We start from the raw sequence: 17,015 nt of genomic DNA, 5'->3' as shown, positions 1-17,015 counted from the left end.
TGAGAAAGGAAATTTGAGGTACGTTAATTTCTGCGTCTGAGCTTGTGTTAAACACAAACTGAAATATAACTGAGCCCGCAGCCCAAAAATCACGTCATGCTTTAAAACTTGGGAAGAGGGAATGAGCAGAAAATGGCAGGAAACTTTTTGAGTTGTTCTGCAAATTTGGTTTCCCTGTTGGCTTGCGTTAACCTCCTCGGTGTATCTGCTGGGCAAGAGGTGTTAAAAACCCTTTCCCATCCTGCAAAACACGAGATTTACAGACTTTCCTCTCTTTTCTGGTTAAGAATCTTCTTAGCTTAATGAATGTGGAAAAAAAGGCAACTGAATTCTTTTGCTGTGCTCTGGGTACCTGCATCAGGACATCGTGCCCAGCCTGGGGCTGGTCATGCCGAGATGCACATGAGTAATGAGACCTGGGGGTAACATTTCTGAAAGATTGTAAGTCCTACTTTTCTGGAGCCATTTAGGCACGTGGGTGCCTAACTCTCATTAATTTCCAATTTTGTGGGGTTTTGCCACAGTCCCTTGCCATTCAGTGGGTATTCAGCTCCTAAATCACTTGTGCTGCCTGCAGATGTCCCCTCCAGCTGGAGCAGTGTAAGGTACCAGTTTTCCCAATTTCTGCTCATTTTGCCAGCTGTGCCGAGCTTGGAGGGCTCCTGTGCAGCAGAAACTGGGAGCAGAGAGACATGAGCTTACATTTGGGAGAACGTGGGTTATTCCTCAGTGCATCTGAAGAACCTTTTTTTCCAAAGCAAACCAGATCTGTAGAGAGAAAATCAGTGAGCTTTTTTCCCTCCAAGACGATGTTTGGTATTTGATCAGACTGCAAAACCCACAACTAGGTTACGGTCCAGGTCCAACCCTCCATACCCTGGGTATAAAGAGGAGTTTTACCCAAGAAGCTAATAACTTAATGAACCCGTCCCCACAGAAACCTTTCAGCTCTTTAATCACAGTTTTGAAGACTTCCAGGCACAGTTATTGCAGAAGTGGGTCCCTTCTATGCTCCTTCAGCTGCACATTTGTTATTCCTGCTGGAAAACAACCCAGGCAGGTTCTGAGCACACCAAGACCCATGAGAAGGTCAGTGAAATAATTATTGCTTTCTCTAATTTGCCTAAGTGTAGTTTTCTTCCTGCCCAAATATGTTTTTCCCTCTGTTTTCCCTTTGTATGGATTCCACCCCATGGTTCCTGATGGTTTGCAGAGTGTTATGTCTCTTTCCTTCTCAGTTTTGGGGTTTTTATAGATACAAAAGGATGAATGCAAATGCTACCTATAGGATGCTACAGGTTCGGACTGTGAAGGGCACTCCTTTTCAGCATGGTTTTTAAACAAATCTATGCCAGAAGCATGGGAAAAGTGCATTTTGAAGAGAAATATATTCAGGGACATGAGAGGGTGTTTTGCATTGAGGCCTCGCTCTGCTTTCCTGCTGCATCTTGCTGCCCTGTGCGTACACCGCAGGCGGTTACACGCCGGGGACAGGAATCTTCTGGGGGCCACAACTTACCTGCGGAAAGGACAATTCAAAGCCCTGGACCTTACAGAGGGAACAACAAAGGAATCTGCGGTTTGAATTAGGCAAAGGGCGTTCAAACGTGGAGATACGTAGTCACATTTGTCACTTCTGGTAAATTACATCATCTGTAATTTTTCTCTCTTCAAAAATCAACAGGTTTATTTTAATAATGAATTCCAGCAGCTGCTATTCTGAGCAGAACCAGTCAATACCTTATTTTTGCATTTGATACGCAGCTGCAATAACAAGCCACATGTGAATTTTATTAAACCTTCCAAATTTTCTGTCTGCTCAGGGAGCTATAGATTTAAGTTTTACAGCTATCTGGCTTTACCTTAAAGTGAAAAAAAATATAAATAAATTCACACCATTTCCTTAAAAGAAAAAAGAAGTTTCTTGTCATGCCTATGAATTAAAATGTGATTAAGATCTCCTGTGTTAGGTAAGAGTGAGATTCCATGGAATACTGGAAACAGGGCACTTGTCTTCAACAGAGAATTGAAAAATAGTAAGTTGAGCATTACTAAAACATCCGTATACCTAAATAAAATTAAAGTGCTGGTTTTGTGCTGAAAATTTACATGGCCTCGTAATCTAATAAAACCCAGTATTATTTAACAGTTGCATGTCAAAGACTGAAAGCCCACTTTTATGAAGAAGTGCACTTCACTTTGAAGTTAATACTTGCTGCGTACTAATTCCCTCGTGCATATAAGTGAATTTTAGATCAGTTTTGATTTGAACCTCATTATCAGAACTGGAGGTGGCAGCTACTCCCATTCAGATGCACCTTAAGAATCTGGAAGTGGACACTAAGATCTTGTTTCCAGGGCCAGATAATCCATTGCACAACTACCAGATGGATGTCTTGAGCGAGTGGATGGGAGTTTTCCGCGGGTGACAGCGGAGAAGTTTGGATAGCTGTGTGCAAACACACTGTGTGATTGGAATGCCACAGAGATCTACAAAGCAAATCGCTGTCTGACATGGGAAAGAAGTGTGAGGTGATACTGTGAAAAAGTGGTGGTAGCTGTTGTCTCTGCTTGGATGTGGAATATCCCTGGTAGCAAACGGAGCAGAAACGGAGCCGTGGTAGAAAGCACGATGTCCCTTCTAGGACTGTCACTTTTTGCTCCCACTGTAGCCCACCAAAACCTTCCCTTGGGGATTTTGAGCCCATCCTTTCCAAGGAGGAGACCCCAGTGTCTCCTTGCAGTGGGGTGGGAGAGCATCCTGCCGGGGTTCCCCGGGGGGACCGAGGGCAGGACCTGGGGAGAGCCCTGCAGTCGGGTCTGTTTGAGTAACCACCCGAGCTGCTCTGCTCTGCCTTTGGTTGCGTTCTCTAAAATCCACTTTTTGTGCTTTTTGTGGTGGGGAAGTGTTTACATCCCCTATTTATACTGTGAAACCAGTTGCCAAACGCTGAAGAGCTGATAAACACTCTGTGCTGTTAACACTATAAAGTACAATCCCACTGCTGCTTGCATGCAAATAAATAATAATAACTTAGCTCTTTGTCTGCTTTTCGGTGTATAAATGCATTTGTTGTATAGCATAGTAACATCTAAATCATTTTAGTAAAAGCTCTAGAAAGGCTGAAACATTACCTGAAGGTACGATTAAGAGGAAATTTTACTGTTGGGTGGTGTTTTTATGATTTCCTTATCTGATTTTTAAAAAAAACACTTTTAAAGTGCTGTGATGCTTAATCACTATTGCTGGGTTTCACTTTTTTTTTAATTTTTAATTTCACTGAGTTATTTTGCCTTCCTGGACTGAAGGATTAGCCCACAGGCTAAAAGTTGCTATAAAATGTTCATTAAATCTTGTCTTGTATCCGTTACAGACACAGATATCTTTCTAATGTGCCTGGTCAGTTTTGAGGCCACTCTTTTTGTTACTACCCATAAATCATTAGCAAGTATTTTTAGTGCCATCAGTGAAAGGTTAATAGAAGCCCATAATTTTCAGATGTATCTTTTTGATTAGCTGCTCAGAAATTTCCTTAAAAAGGGGGTGTAAATTGTTCCAAACAGAAAAGTGGAAACTGTGTCCAATTTGTGCATAAATTGAAATTGTCTTTCTAATAGACTCTGTGGAAGGTGTGGGGTTGCCTTCAAGGTAATGATTTAAACATAAACTGACCCTTGATGAGGGAGCTGGAGTTTCAGTTTAATGCGTTTCTGCAGTTTTCCTTCGCCTTCAGTGCCTTCAAATTCCACACAAATAATTCCTTCATAACAAGTGCCTTTTCAGAAGATGTATGCTGCTGACAGTTAATATAAAATTATTGCCCCTGAATGCATTTTTGTAATTACTTCCCAGAGAACTGTCTTTGTGTTAGAAGACATTTCACACTTTAGTAACATAAGTGTTTGGGGAGAACACGAGTAATAATTACAAGCAGTCTTTCAGTGAAAATAAACCTAAAAATTATAAAAAAAGCTAATGTTAAAGTTGGTTAGAGACAGTGAGGAATTTATTTAGCACGTTACGCTTGTCTGTAAATTTTCCACGTTTAATAACCCCTCAGTAACTAAACTTAAAAAAAAGCAATAAAGAACAGAGAAACTGCTTTCTAATTTTTAAGCAATAATGAAACTAAAAACTGATTAAAAGTGACATGTTACTAGAGACAGAATAAAGAAACTTAATCTGAATGCTCCTATAGGAGATTTCTGCTATAATGGAAAATGAAATGGCTCACAGTTTGATCAATAAAAAAATTAGCAGCATTTAATAAAAGGTTTCTCTAGCATGTTGAATAAAGGATCATAGAATCATAGAATGGTTAGAGTTGGAAGGGACTTTAGAAATCACCTAGTTCCAAGCCCCCTGCCCTGGGCAGGGACACCTCCCACCAGACCAGGTTGCTCCAGGCCCCATCCAGCCTGGCCTTGAACCCCTCCAGGGATGGGGCAGCCACAGCTTCTCTGGGCGACCTGTTCCAGTGTCTCACCACCCTCACAGCAAAGAATTTCTTTCTAACTCTTCCCTCTTTCAGTTTAAAGCCATTACCCCTCGTCCTATCGCTACACTCCCTGGCAAAGAGTCCCTCCCCATCTCTCCTGTAGCTCCCTTCAGGTACTGGAAGGGGCTATAAGGTCTCCCTGGAGCCTTCTCCAGACTGAACAACCCCAACTCTCTCAGCCTGTTCTCAAAGGAGAGATGCTCCAGCCCTCTGAGCATTTTCTGTTGCTGCGAGGCAATGGGTGGCACGCGTTCTCCGTTCTGTGCGTGGCGGGCACCAGTAGCAGTTAGCTGGTTGTTACTGGGCGTTTGGCTTGGAACCCCTTTCTCTTAAAGCATGTGTAGAAGGAGGTGCAGTACCCTTCCTTAATACTTTTTCTTTGCTGAGCTAAAAGAAGAATGATGAAAACTGTCCGTGTCCACTGTATTGTGATTTAATACGTACTGGTGTGTAATAGGAGTTTGTTGTGAAATGCTATAATATGCACTTCCTAAAGTCTCTGAATTTTGTATCTTTTATTGTTAACACGCTTCGCACCAAACTGCATTATTAGTATAATGTGTGTTTTTATCCCGTGGGTTATTATCCAGAGAGATACCTAGCACTGAGCACTCTCCTCCTTCCCTTGCCTTTCCCAAAGAAGCTCTCGTAGCCACCGTTGCCGCTTGTCGGTGGAGTCTGCGGTCAGAGCCAGACAAATGACAGCTTGGAGAGGCTGCAGCAGCCGTAGCCCTAGGAGGGCACGAGGAGGTAACAATATACAATTTTCATGGTTCAAGGGTAGCCTTATCCTACTGTTCTTCATTACAGTACTGCAGCGAGATCAATTTTATTAAGTTGTAAGTCTTAGGAGGCCAACACCATTAACTACGTGCTGGATCAAATAATTTTTTTTTGGTATTATGATTGTTTTTCCCCTTCGTTGGGGGAAGGCAAGATCTGATGCACGGATCTCTTCGAAAGCCTGCGAGGAGCCTTTTGTGGTGACCGAGCCTCGACAGGACTGTGTGCGGTCGGTGCTTCACCCACTCCGCACTCTCATCTAGTCATCCCCTCTAATTTGAGGTTGCATGAGTATACCATGGCATTTCAGGTGTTGTTCTTTCTGGCTCTTTGTTTTTTAGCTAAGCACCTTTTTTAAATTTATTTTATTTTTATTTTTTACCCCGTGTGGTTTGATGCTGTGAAAGACCTGCTTGCTTTTGATGTGCGGAAGGAGCTGCCTTTGATACCTGGTCCTAGAGCTGGGATGCTATCTGTTCTCTCTGACAGGGTTTACTTGGCCAGAGTGGGATTTTGGCTGCTCTGTGTGGGTATGGTGGCAGTGGTGACAGCAGCTCACATTAGGGCCCTGGCCCACTGGGAGGTAGCACACACGTAGACCTGTGTTCAAGGTGCAAGTGTTTGAAAGAGGTGGGTTTTGAAATGTTGAAGAGCCACAGACTGGGGTTACCCAGCAAAGCCAAGACTTTTTGTCCTATGGGGACATTTCAGCTGAGGTTTGTGTTTTCATTACTGAAACACTCATGGCTTTTTTGCCTCTCTTCATTCTTCTTTGACCACAAATGACAGAGAACTTTGGACTCTCTTGCTAGGGACGACGCTAAAATGTAATAAACCACACAAAAGTAAGAGACCTCCCCCACACTGATTTGGCGCTTGACACGGAGTGAAACCTTTACTAATGAACGTTTAGATTAGGCTCTTCCTTTAACTCATTTGTTTCTTTTGTTCTCACTTCCTAATTACAGACGAAATTTCCTTTCCTTTTGTCTTGCCGGGGGGCTGAGCAGCAGCCCTGCGGCCGGGGGGCAGGAAGGCAGCACCCCTGGGCGGACACAGCCCTGGCGGGCTCCTGGGGACCCCTCGGGACTCCTCCGAGTCCCAGCAGGTGTGTGCCAGCACCCGGAATTCCTCCAGCAATTAGCTTTTATTTCTTCAGTTTCTTTTACTTTTATCACTTGTCCCGCACCTCTGGAAAACTATGAGTTATCATTGCCCTCTGTGAGACTTTTAGCTGGTTTTCCTTTGGACCAAGGTAGAGGAATGAAGAGATGCCTCTTTTTCCCTCTCTTCCCTTCCAGCTGTGAGAGCTCGACAGTGTCTGTGCACGTGTGTGTAACACGCTCGGGTAGTGATGTGCACAGCACAACTTTGTGTAGGCCGCGGCTCTGCACGGCGAGGTTGCTGTGATAGGGAGGGCTGTCTGGCACTAAACCAGTCTGTGCCTACTCTAAAGGAACAACTCTTGGTGGAAGCCCTGTAACTGGGAGGTATTTAAAGCCAGGCATGACCCTGCACTAAATAGTGTGTTCATAGAATCATAGAATGGTTTGGGTTGGAAGGGACCTCAAAGACCATCAAGTTCCAACCCCCCTGCGCTGGGCAGGGACACCTCCCACCAGACCAGGTTGCTCAAGGCCCCATCCAGCCTGGCCTTGAACCCCTCCAGGGATGGGGCATCCACAACTTCCCTGGGCAACCTGTTCCAGTGTCTCACCACCGTCATAGTAAAAAATTTCTTCCTGAGATCTAATCTGAATCTTTTTTCTTCCAATTTAAAACCGTTTCCCCTTGTCCTATCGCTATGCTTCCTGGCAAAGAGTCCTCCTCCAGCTCTTCTATAGGCACCCTTCAGGTATTGAAAGGCCGCTATAAGGTCTCCCCAGAGCCTTCTCTTCCAAAGAACAATCCTAGTTTAATAATAAATCCCAGCTTTAAAAAGTCCTTAGGCTTAAAAAAAAAAAGAAAAAAAGAAAAGCCCCAGAAAATTTACTGGCACAAAGTCAGAAAGGCTTGCCTGCCCTGTATTGTGCTGATAAGATAAAAAGTTTAAACTATCCATATTTGATTCCACAGCTGAAAAAATAGGCTAAGAGGTTTGTTCCTTTCTTAATTTCTCTGGCTCGATGTCACCCGTTTCCATGACTTTCAGTGGAAATTGTAGGTAGGCATCAGCTTCACTTCCCGTGTGGCTCTGACCTTCTTGTTTTCAGTCCTGCGTGGTGAACTGAAGTCCCCAAAGTGGTTTGCTGCTGCCGTTGTAGCTGGGCTGGCACTGTGGTCCCACACTCGGGTCCCCCCATAGCCCCGGGCTGGTGGCGGTGCCGTAAATCCCAGTCTGACCCGAGCAAGTGGAAACTCGCTCTTGACTTCAGCGAGGCCCGAGCTGAACATGGTACATGTAATCTGTTTTCAAATATTTGGCTTTAGGAGCGCGTTGTTCCTGTAACAGAGCTGTTTTGAACACAGCTCAGAAGGCATTCCTACTGACTGCAACTTTCAAGAAGGACCTTTGGGGATTGGCTTTTCCAGCTTTGCCAAGTTTGCCGCATTCCTTGGACCACCAGGTCAGGCAGGAACACTCCCAGTTCTTCATGTGTCCCCTTTGAAATAGTAACTTTCTAGAGCATAAGCTGGCTTTTACAGAAAAACCAAGAGTCATTAACAACATTAACTTTAGTGGCAATTAGAATAACATATTCTTGACTGTTGGCCAGATTGTTTAGGTCATAGGGTAAAATATTCTTCTTGTGTAAAGCCCTGCAGGCCTTCCACTGTGCTACAGGAGGTGAGGGGGAAAGGGGGGGAAAAAAAAAAAAAGAAAAACAAAAAGCCCCCCAACCCTGTTTCCTGACATTTTGGGTAGAGTGAGGTGTACTTCCAAGCTGATCTCTCAAATTGTAACCTCTCTTACTCATGCAAGAAAACTGTTAGAGCCATCATTAGAGATGGCAGGTTCATTTAAAAATTACGAATAACATATTTGAAATGCAGGGGCTTTTCCCACCCCCCTTTAGAATTCATTAGCAATCATTTATCCCAAGACGTGGTGCTAGCAGCTCCTTCTGCTGAAGTCTGGCCGTACCCTTGTGGTGTGCACCAATGTCCTGGTGCCAGGTGGGAGCTGTGCACCCATGGTGCTGTGCCACCTTCACAGAGGCATTCGAAAAAAAAAAAAAGAAAAACAAAAAGCCCCCCAACCCTGTTTCCTGACATTTTGGGTAGAGTGAGGTGTACTTCCAAGCTGATCTCTCAAATTGTAACCTCTCTTACTCATGCAAGAAAACTGTTAGAGCCATCATTAGAGATGGCAGGTTCATTTAAAAATTATGAATAACATTTTTGAAATGCAGGGGCTTTTCCCACCCCCCTTTAGAATTCATTAGCAATCATTTATCCCAAGACGTGGTGCTAGCAGCTCCTTCTGCTGAAGTCTGGCCGTACCCTTGTGGTGTGCACCAATGTCCTGGTGCCAGGTGGGAGCTGTGCACCCATGGTGCTGTGCCACCTTCACAGAGGCATTCCCTGTACAAATTCCTCACAGGTCAGGTATTTTTGGTTATTTTTTTTTTTAGCAATCTAGATAGAAACTAATTACTGTTGAATTAAGTTCACTCATGTCCAAGGCCATCTCAAAAAGTAGCTGTGTCAGTTAATACACATACCTGTGCTCGATGCTGTAAGGTAGCCACTGATCTTAGGAGACTCCAGAACTTGGCTCTGGCAACCAAGAAGCCCCTTTGTGGGATGGTGTCCACTTGGAGCCAGGCCCAGCTTCAAAGTCACACCTGTTCCTGGTGCCAGCAGTGCCTTGGCCTCCTATGGTGACCCAGACCCCTCGAGGACCTGTCCTGCCCCTCTGCTCTGGGGCCGGGTTCTCCAGCAGTTCTTGCCAGTGGGAAAATTGTAGGGTAAAGTGGCGAACTCCTACAGTGGAACTCCTCAGAAATGAATTCCTGAGGAATGCTTGAGGCCTGCTGTCCTCGTCAGGGAAACTGAGCTCACCGCGGGAGCAGCTGGGCTGCCTTTGAAGCTTTTCCTTCTTGGATGGACCACCCATTCCCATCACGGCCCTGGCGCTCGCTGGCTGTTTCGCTCCCCCGGGCGAGGACCTAGTGTCTCCCTGGGGCCGCCCGCACCCCGCACACCCCGCTGGCAGCTTGTGGTCAAAATAGTGGAGACAAAGGTCAAAAAACCAAGAAACGCCCCAGATTTTTCTTGGTGGTGTTTGGTTTCTAGAAGGCAAGCACCAAGCATGTGGCTCGGCAGAAGAATCTAAAAGAGCGTGTTATTCAAAGTAACACTGAGGCGTGGCAGACATGTAAAATTCCTTCAACTGGCTGAAGACAGAAAAAAAAATCTCATTTTAAAGCAATGTTGCATTTGCTAAATAATTTATGCAAGATTCACTGTTGTGTTATTTGACATACAACTCTGTCAAGCAACGACGCTTTTGAAAAGTTGCCTAGAGGATCAGATTTCCCATTCAACAGGGAATTAAAAAATGTTTCTGGAATTTTGCTTTGCAGTCGGGAATCTATTTTCTTATCTCACATTGTACAATTTATTTTTCCTAAAGCAGTGTGCTAAATTATTTGTTATTGTTGGACTCGGTCGAACAGCTTTATCCCTGATGTAGTCAAGAAGTGTTGGAGTAAAACCAAGGATGAATTTGTCACAGTGTGCTCACCACATCAGCTGGTCTTTAGGTTAACTGTCAAAAGACAATATTTCTGCTAAAATCGTTAGTGAAGGTCCCTTAAACCTTCCCAAAGTTGCCTAAAAACTTCAGGTTGTGGCAAAGTCAGTGCAGGAGTGCTTCCCAGAGGTGTTCGTCAGCAGACAGCATGGAAGCAGGTGGCAGTTCTTTGGGTTAGATTTATATACTTGGACTATTTTTATAGGTTTCTGTCTTATAAAACCAGAGAGTTGACATTCTGATTTATTAACTATCAAGACTGCAGGACATACAGGCTTTAAAAAGATTGAATGAGGTAAAATGTTTTTGATTGCAGTCTGGGTTGAGAGGCTGTAAAAAGGTGGGCCAAGTAAATATGACAAAATGGAAGTGATAATTTGAATATATGCATTAAATTGTGTGTGAAGGAAAGCAAAGTTAGGATAGCATCAAATGTAATTTATTTGGCGAAGTAGTAGTATAAAGAGAACCAGAATCATGTGTTTGTTCATTGCGATATATTTTTATTTAAGGAAGAGTCTATAAAGCATAAGGTTCAGCAAACAGCGTTTTATTGAATCAACATAGCACAGATGATGACTTACAATATGGAGAGCTTAGTGAGTGATACTTTTTATAACCAAATCCTTAAATTCATTACCGCTGTGTAAGTGGCATATCTGATTTGTTAAGACGAACCTTATATCTAGCCCTTAATGGAAATTTTGTAGTGGAAGGGTATGTATAATTTAACAGTAAAAAGACCTGAAAACGTGCAGATCAGTTAATTGCTAAGAGGGATGCTGTGATACGCCACAAGCAGGCATTGATTTTTAATATTTCCATTGCAATTGGAGGGGTACGTCATGTTATGAGTGCTCCACGGAAAACTGCAGAGCGTTTTACAGGGGTTGATTGATGTTATCGCGCGCGGTGCAGAAGATGGTATAAAATGTGCTTTGGCTGGATAGTGGTAGCAGAGCCCTACTAATGTGTGTGTCTGAATTGCAGTGCTTGTGGCAACCAGTTTTCGTCTCTAATAAATTTTATTTTTCAGCTCTGTTTCATGTTCCCAGCGTTGGTTGTCCTTAATCTTTTTGGCGCTGATCTAATTTTAGAAACAATTCATCTCTCTGTTCGCTGGCATTTCCTTAATGGCTTAAAACCCAGACGCATCCCAAGCCAACAAGGTGGCATCTCCCTCCTGCCTGCCTCCAGCGTTGCTGGGCTTTCGGGCTCAGCCAGTGTGGGGGAATGTCTTCTGCTGGAAGAGCTTGTGGTTCCCTTTCACTTTGCTGGAGGATTCCCCAAATGTTCCCATCTGACCCCCAGGGTGTATTTGGACCGTGCGAGTTCTCATGAAGGCAGATGGGATGGTGGCACCTGCAGCTGTATGGCCCATGTTGGTGGGACATGCGTGTGGAAGAGGCATGGGCATTTCTGTTTCAGATGGTCACCAAAGCCCGGTCAGCGTGGCCGGTGTGTCCAACAAATGCTTTCCCTCCTGAGAGGGCAACAAGGAATTAGAAGGGCATTTTCACCCCTGCAGCCTCTCTGGAGAATCCAAGTGAGGGCTGGCTGCAGTGCTGCACGGAGCCACGGGGCATGATGGGCTTCAGGGTGGCCACTGTGGCCAAGGGGGTGTCCTGGAGTCATAAGGATGTGGCTGCAAGCTCATCCCTCGTGACAGTCTGCTGAGTGCATGCTGGGGGGACTGGGTATGGTCCCTGCATCCCACCCCACTGCCAGTGGAGAGCCAGCCACCACCCTGTGAATGGAGCACCCACCTTCATGGCCTCAGGATGCACAGCCCTCCTGCACCTGGGTGTTTCTGGAGCTGCCAGAGAGCTTGGTCTCCTTGGACACAAATGCACATGAAAACTTGTGGGGTTTTTTTGGCAAAGATGTTTGTGCTAGCCCACGTGCTGGTCACAGATGAAGATAAAAAATATCTGAGAGACCTGAAGGTCAGATGCAATGCTGTTGGCTCCTGGCGCAAGGCTCATTTGCCCAGCAAAGTGCCTCTCGTTAGTTCAGTGGGACCTCTCACGTCCTGGGGTGTACGTGTGCTTTGGAGGGTCTTCAGCTACAGCGTTTTTTTGTCTTGTTGTTACTAATATTGGGGCTTGGAGGCGGTGGGGAGAGGAGAGCACTGAGAATTAAAATTCAGCACATGCCTTTTCTTTGCGGGCTGTAATTAATCTTGCCAATTTTTAAAGCTTTGAGAATCTGGTTAAGTGATAAAACACTAACAACTTTATATGACAGAGAGTTAGAGGCTCCTGCTATACACCCACCAGAGAAGATTAGGAGAGAGTGTTGCAGGATTCACACTAAGCAGCAGAGAATACAGTTGAGAATTGTTGCACCGCATGATATAAAAACCACATTAATATAATGAAAGGTGTCGGGAATAATGTGAGAGCGGCTGTAATTAAATGTATCTTAATAAGTGCAACATCCTTCTTAAAGCTCTTATTTTTCAGACCTCTCAAACTTAGAGGATGTTCTTGCTGTTGGCAGGTGGCCTGGGAGGAGAGCTGGAGAGCGAAGCGAAGGACAGCCGGGCCCTGGAAGAGAGGAACAGTGTGACGAGCCAGGAAGAGAGAAATGAGGAAGATGAAGACATGGAGGATGAGTCAATTTACACCTGCGATAACTGTCAGCAGGACTTCGATTCACTGGCAGACCTGACTGAACACAGGGCACACAACTGTCCTGGAGGTAATGTTAAACTAGCTTTACAGTTCTGACAGGTGGTTAGCTGGGTAATTGGACATAGCAACAGCTTGAGGCCTCAAGTGAGATTAAAGAATTAATAATGTAATTTTACAGTTAATGTAATTTTATTGTGGTGCCTTGGGTAGCCTTTGTTCACTCCTTTAATAAAATTAAAATAAAACCAACAGCTTTCCAATTGGAATCTGTCAGTAATTATGTTAGACAAAAATGTTGTGGGGTTTTTTTAATGCTAAAAGTTTCAGGCAGGGTATTTTTCCCTCTCTCTCCAAACGTAGGAAGATTAAAAAAGTTAAATGACTGAAGTGTGCGAAACTCCCAGGAAGAAAGGCCTCTGAACCCCATAAAAGAACCTGACGATTTCTGAGATTAAAATTCATAGCGCGAGTTTCGTAATCCCACCCTAAAAATACACCGCTCTCCCTGGGTTATTGCTGCATCGCCTTTTGAATTTTATGGGAGTGAGGACGGCATGAGCCGACGCTGATCTTGATTTTTACTTTCTGTAAAGTAGGAACAAGCTCAGGGCATCGGTGTGAACAATTGCAACGTATCTTGCTTTTGCACGGCCGCCTCTGCGTGGCCGGCGGTAGCAGCAGGTATTCTGCAGAGCACGCTAAGCCGATTTACGGGGGTAGTAAAAAGCTTTGCAGATTTTAGCAAAGATTAAATAAAATCTTAGGAGGGGGAGCGCAGGATATGTTCGTATGTATTTAAATCAGAGACTCTCATCCTTCACCTTCCTGGAATCGAATGCTCTGCCATCACTTTTTCCTCCGCACTCATCTGAAATATTTTCAGGCAGTTGCTGTTACGGCAGAGGTGTAGGCTGAGGCTGACAGAGGGCAGGAGGGTTAGCTTCTCCTCTGGTGCTGCAGTGTCCCATCCTCTTTCCCCTGAGTCCGTATTCCTTCCTGGCCACTTTATTTTTTTGGCAATTAGTCATGTGGTTTTTTTCTCTCTCTCTTTTTTTTTTTCTTTTTTTTTTCCCCATAAGTAAAATGATGTTAATCCAAGAAAAAATACAGGAGACAGAGTACAGCAAGGAAAGGATGGTCAGGGCCAGGGCTTTGGCTTGGTCTGAGTCCCCTGAGATCACCTTCCCCTGTCTCACTCTGGTCTGTGGAGACGAGGTCCCCCCGCTCTCGTTCCCATCTGCTTGCTGGGAGGAAGGATGGAGGGATGTTGGGGCTTTGCCCCAGCTGCCCCCAGGGCTCCTTGCCCTGCATGCTTGTGTAAACCCTACACAGGCTGCAAACATGAACGTGTGTAAGGTTGAAAGGCTCCTTCTTGCAGGGTCATTTCTTGGGGCAGCCAACAACGATGGCTTTGGCCTGAGACTTCTGCAAATGACATTCGTACTCTATGGCAGGGGAGCAAGGAAAGAAATGTCATTGAATAGAAAAATCCTCATTTTCTAAACTGGAAGGCAAAGTGCACAGCCCAGGTGGACCTTGGTCCTTTCCAAAGGAGCAGGGATGTCATTCCTGATGCCATCCTGCATGGGGAGTGGGACAGGCAGGACCCCACGGGGCGGCCGCTGCTCTGTCACTGCCCCGTCTCCGTAAGCTGTGCTGGTGCAGCCGTTCGTGGTGCTGGGGGTGAGCCCCCCCAAAAGAAGGGCTGGTTTTAGCCCAGGTGTCTGTCTCGCTGTGTGCCCCCCCAGAACAGCTGTACTGGCACAACTGGGGGAGCGGGCACTGCTGGGGGGAGTCCCGAGGAGGAACGGAAGGTCACGACTGGGGACCAACAGTGCTATGAAAAGGAGAAATCTTTTTCCCTCAGGCAAATCTACATTGAAATGTGGCAACCTAGAGATTCTATTCCTGTCAATGCAGTCAGTGTTTTCACACCTCAGTTTTTATTTATCCTCAACGTAGCGCTCTGTTAGTTGAGACTAAGAAAACTAAACTACACTTTTTGGGACTTATCAAAATAATTTGTAAGTGTTCCCATTGCTAATTTTTGATTGCAGGTAGCATAATTTCATCTTCTTTTACTGTCTTCACATGTGCTGATGGTTTATGAAGATATTTTGTCATAAAAAGGCACCATATAAACATCTGCATATACACGAAATAGGTGCTAATTATCTCCATGTGAGGATGTCCTTGTTCCAGAGCAAGAGTGTCTGTTTTCTATTTAGTTTAATCTAGTATCCTGAAGTGATTTAAAGTAAATAGGAAGATTGCATTCATATATTCTGGAATGGGAATGTATCCATGAAGACAATCTGGAATATTGCTTGATATTTACATAACTTACCTTAAGGAAAAAAACCCCAACCCTTCAGCTTCCCCCCCAAGTTTGTTTGATAGCCAGGAGAATTTTCATTGAAAGAACGCACCTCTTTCTTCAGTTCATCCAAAAACACTTGCACTGCCTGGGTGAAAATATAAGGCCCCTTTAGGAAGTGTGGTATTTTTAAAGATTTTACCCCACCGAATAAGCTATTTGGCCACGTCCTTAGTTACTCCTTTTGCCTCTAATGCCTGCCTGACACATCTGAGGTTGTAAAGCAGTGCCTCACCTCTTGGCAAGCAAGGTTTTCACGTCTTAATCTGAAGCAGGGTTTTCAGTCATGTGTACGTGGCTCCAGATCAATACAGGTAATATTTGTAGTGATAATATCACCCGGCTGATATTACAACATAACTAATGACTTCCTTTGGGATACTGAAGTTAGGAAGGTATTGTAGCTCAGGAGTGTTGCAGGATTACAAGAGATCACTCCAAAGAATGGGATAAACCATCTATTTCACTGGAATCCCTTAGAAATTCATTACGGCGCGCTGAAGTTATAATACAGTTTGAACACAGCTGCTTTGACATGTAAGGAGGTAACAAACAGCCATTTCCCCCCTTGCTTTTTCATGTATTTCAGGCTTGTTTCTTTGAGGACAAAACACCACTGAAATCTAGACATCTCTGGTAGCATAAGTGCATGGCATTCCTTTTGATGTCAGTGTAGTAGAGACGTTCTCCTTCTGACAGAATTAGGTGCCTTTTATACCTTCTGTTCATGACTGATGTCTGTGATTGCAGGTTGTAGGTTTCCAGTGTCTACGGGGATCTGAAAAGGGTCTAAATGGGGGCAGCTTGTAGTGGAGGAACATCACATTTCCTCACCGGCTCATGTCTTCCCTTGTCTCCCAGCTTGCCCCCACAAATGAGCTCTCCTGCAGCAGTCCTGGAAATAGTGCCTTAAACAACTAGCAAGCATCCTGAAAAATACTCTTTAAGAAAAACTAAACGCAACTAGTCTGTACACCGGCTGTGCTGAGCTTTTAAAATTAGTTTAAAACTCACTGGTATCCCATGTCCCCGTAATCAGACTCAGGAATTGCCATCGACATCATGTGCAGTGTTTTTTATACATTTTTTTCTGCACGCTGATGTTGCAGTGTAGGTGTTACAGCATGATGCTATAGCATGTTATAGCTTTAGTGACAAGAGTAAAGGATTGCACGTGGATTTATGAATCACTGTGTCCTCCAGCCAGCGCCAGAGGCTGCGTACATCCAGCAACTGTTCTGCGATATGTCATTGTCCGGTGGCTGATGCCAGGTTGTTTGTTGTCTGATGAAAGGTGGCTAAAAAGCCACGAGATTTGCCATTTTGCTTGTGTGTTTTAATCCACCTGGGTTTAGCTGCAGTATTTTATTGTGTTATTGTCTGCTTCCTCCACCCATATCACCCCATTCCTCCTATGGGTCAGAATATCTTCGTGTAAACTTTTTTCTTCAGTTTCTCAACTGAAGGCAGAGTGTTTGTAAAGAAAACTAGGGCATCAATGAAGTGGACAGAAGTAGGTTTTGGTGGGGGTCTCTGAGCATTTCATGAGGTCCTCTTCTGTTGTTGATAACTTTACAGGTTGTCTGTTTCAAACAGCAGCAGAGCTATATATGGATATTGCCAGCTTGGAAGCGGCTGATTTTTCTAAACTACTGTACGGTAGGAACTAGTTTATAATTAAAGTCTCGCAGTTGCTCCTTTTAAATGCCCTGTAACTTGTACACTAGGCTTCCGTTTGAAATGAGGTATTGTAACTGTTTCATGCTAGTGTATAATTTTGCATTTTCTTGTATTTCACCTGCTCCAAGAATTATAATTGCCACGCAACCGTATATGCGGGATGCTTATCCAGAAAACCATACGCGGCAGCTTGTCAACAAGTGACGTCTCATGAATGTTGTTGTGAGGTGGTACTTTGTACTTCCCGCTGACAAAGAGAGGCTTCTTACACGTATTTCCAAAATTAGCCCTCCCCAAAATTGTAATCTTTTGTGGCACCTGATTGGCAAGTCAGAGATTTT

General features: G+C 44.5%; 1 protein-coding gene across 3 annotated transcripts in view; it reads left to right on the top strand.

Annotated features, from left to right (window-relative positions):
* ZNF423 (zinc finger protein 423) overlaps nt 1–17,015 on the top strand; it is a 244,113-nt gene that overhangs the window by 66,596 nt on the left and 160,502 nt on the right. Inside the window, exons 1-3 of one of the 3 annotated variants that reach the window (XM_014942176.1) lie at nt 12,299–12,378; nt 12,484–12,684; nt 16,573–16,653. In XM_014942176.1, the coding sequence (XP_014797662.1) occupies nt 12,588–12,684; nt 16,573–16,653 (178 nt within the window). In that variant the 5' untranslated portion in view covers nt 12,299–12,378; nt 12,484–12,587. Of the gene's footprint in view, nt 1–12,298; nt 12,379–12,483; nt 12,685–16,572; nt 16,654–17,015 lie in introns of those variants that run through there. The other 2 variants (XM_014942177.1, XM_014942178.1) reach the window with 2 other exon arrangements.

This window comes from Calidris pugnax, unplaced genomic scaffold (assembly GCF_001431845.1).
Source record: "Calidris pugnax isolate Ruff unplaced genomic scaffold, ASM143184v1 scaffold28, whole genome shotgun sequence".
NCBI classification, from domain to species: domain Eukaryota; kingdom Metazoa; phylum Chordata; class Aves; order Charadriiformes; family Scolopacidae; genus Calidris; species Calidris pugnax.
The sequence above is the reverse complement of the archived record's forward strand: the minus strand, read 5'-3'. Positions and strand labels throughout refer to the sequence as shown.